The sequence below is a fragment of the Mizuhopecten yessoensis genome, unplaced genomic scaffold (assembly GCF_002113885.1).
Source record: "Mizuhopecten yessoensis strain PY_sf001 unplaced genomic scaffold, ASM211388v2 scaffold713829, whole genome shotgun sequence".
Taxonomy (NCBI): Eukaryota; Metazoa; Mollusca; class Bivalvia; order Pectinida; family Pectinidae; genus Mizuhopecten; species Mizuhopecten yessoensis.
The window spans coordinates 1-2877 of NW_018478817.1; the positions used below are offsets into that span (position 1 = coordinate 1).

The 2877-nt window shown below is 34.0% G+C and overlaps 1 protein-coding gene across 1 annotated transcript; it reads left to right on the forward strand.

The window, feature by feature from the left end:
- Positions 1–303: 303 nt before the first annotated feature.
- LOC110440927 (betaine--homocysteine S-methyltransferase 1-like) lies at positions 304–2873 on the forward strand (the record flags this gene model as incomplete). The annotated part of the gene is made up of 4 exons (XM_021484041.1): positions 304–326; positions 1831–2021; positions 2370–2564; positions 2841–2873. Coding segments are annotated over exons 1-4 (432 nt in total), but the record flags the coding sequence as incomplete, so codon positions are not given.
- Positions 2874–2877: the final 4 nt, after the last annotated feature.

The following is a 2877-nucleotide window of genomic DNA, read 5'->3' on the forward strand; positions in this document are numbered from 1 at the left end:
CACACATATATACCTCACCAGACAAAATAGCCTCAATACCATGCGTTTAAAACATCTCATGAACACGCTCTTTGTATTCTGACGTCACCACCAATGATTTCTAGTTATATCTTAACAGCATTATATTTTTCATTTTTGAGAAATACTTTAACTTTATTTCCATCATACATTTACTATTTGTGGTAAAAGATTGCACCATTTACTACCTGTAGCACAGATAAGGCCTTAGCTTTGATAATACAAACTACTTAACCTTGACATTTACGCCTGACCTAGATAGATATAAAGCACCTGTCTGTTTAATTTACAAGAAATGGCCGCAAAAGGTAAGTCCTTTGTTATATATGGATTTCTACTATCTAGAAATTGGCATTCTGATAAATTTGCAATTGCAATTACTAATATCAATCTGAGTGTGTTGTTCGCATGAAAGGATATTTATATCATATCTTTATTGATTTCTGGACTTAAGCTTACAATTTTTGATACAAGGCCAATAGTTTTTATCACGCTTCTTTAAAATTGATATTTATTTTTCTATTCATTCATTTATTTTTCAAATGCTTTTACTCCAAAAATTCAGTAGATATTTCGTTTGGATTTACACCTTTAATGGTATTTGTTTCTATGGGAAGAAACGGACCCATAAGACCCCATTTGGGCAATAAACTCCCTTAAGATGAAATGTTCATTCCAGTCAGATCTCATTAACTGATTTAACGCTAGACATTTGATTGACGTCATGTTTTCAAGTGACTGCACTGAGATATGTTAGGGTATTTTTCTTTTTAAGTTTAGATACAGGAACAGGGTTTCTTGTATCATGTTACATATCCCCAGGGTATACATGGATACATTTAGCTTGTATTTACTTCTATTTTATCCGATTATTACATCAACAACACGGTATACATTGTACACGGGGATGTATTTCTCTACACATTAATAATCATTTATAAACAGATTCGTTTAAAACCGATTCTGTCGTACAATGATAACTTCAGAGGGTTTTTTGTAACATTATATGTAGTCACAAAACGATTTTATCTTTGTCAATATGATATGTGTGCCGTATGCGTAACTGAACATAACCTGAGTATGAGTATGAATATAAAGTTCCAACGACGACAACCATGAAGGGTCATTAGCTCAAAAACATTACTCTCTGAAGCACGACCATTCTGAAAAGCACAGGATTAAGTCGATGTATATGTCTGCTTACAGGCGACTGGCGAGTCTGTTATGTCGCTGTATATATCTGCTTACAGGCGAGTCTGTTATGTCGCTGTATATCTGTAAAGGCGACGAATATTGTCTTGTTTATATTTTTTCAATAACTAATTGTTGATGGTTCTTGGAAAGTGATGTAAACTTTAATCATATTTTTAATACGTACAACGTGTCAATGTTATGTCCGTTGTGTGTTACAGTATTCTGTTTTTCTGTTGATGTTTTTGCTCATTTGCTCATTTAACATGTGTCTGCAAGGTTCGTTTTCAAGGATACTCTAACACACCCTCCCATTATAACTATTAAACCAGACCTTGTGTATTCTCAAGCTTTACCTACCATTCATTCTATTGCAATGACATCTATATAATACACATAAATCTTCGCTGCATCCTTTCTCAAATTCTGCACACATTCACACTGACATCAAATGTCCTCAAACCACACATAGAATCTACATAACGACATATAGTGTGCATTGACGCACGGATCCTAATTGATATGAACTCTGTACTTATTCTAAAATTGCCACAGTAATCAAGTTTAAACAATCGAATAGTTTATAAATCAGAAAGTGCCTGTCCCTTTTTTACTTTTTAGGATTATTAGAGAGGCTGCGGTCAGGGGAGAATGTGATCGTAGCAGAAGGATATCTTTTTGAATTTGAGAGAAGAGGTTACTTGAAAGCCGGAAGCTATGTACCAGAAGTCGTCTTAGAACATCCTGAAAAAGTCAAAGAGTTGCACGAGGAATTTGTCCATGCCGGAAGTGACGTCGTGTTAGCTTTTACGGTATCAGATATTTGAAAGAAAAAAAATCTGTAAAGGTGTTTCAAGCCCTTTTGTTAAATACCTGCAAACAACTAATTCGAATGCTAATTTGCCTTTAATGTTTCCTATTCTATCTTGTCTAATGGAATGAGTTTGCTGAAAAATATCCAAAAGTAAAGAAAATAGGTAAGCTATTATATATATTCATACCCAATCATTTCATGATAAAAATCACAGATAGACTCAATAAAAAGCAATCCTTAAGAAAACAAAACATTCTCAGTGAGTAAACATTGAAACAACTGCAGGTTTTTTACTATCCATACCATGAATGAAAAATAAATAATAATTTATTATCTACACATATAGTACTATGGACATCGTGAAAAGCTTAGACACATCGGACGTGAAAGAGACCTGGAAATTTTAAATGTTACCGCCTTGAAAATCGCACGCCAAGTAGCTGACGACACAGGAACTCTCATGGCGGGAAATATCTGTAATTCCTGTGTATACGAGGTCGACAACCCAGCAACAATAGAAACGACACGAAACATTTTTAAGGTTTTGTTATACTTATTTCTAAATATATCTATGGTTCTAATACTTCAAATCATGTATACCTTGTGAAATGTGCCTATTTTGCACCTGGTCGTAGACCGATTAAATATATCGCTTGAATATTAAAGCACACACAATTCAGCAATGAGTATTTAGCTGTAGTTGTTATGCTTTTCGCAAATGACAATTAAATGAAAAGTAGAGAAAATAAACACAGATCTTGATATTAACTTTACATGATCTATCATAAACAAATGTATGTGTACTACATTTTTCCAGGAACAGATCGAATGGGCTGTAGCAGGCGGAGCGGATT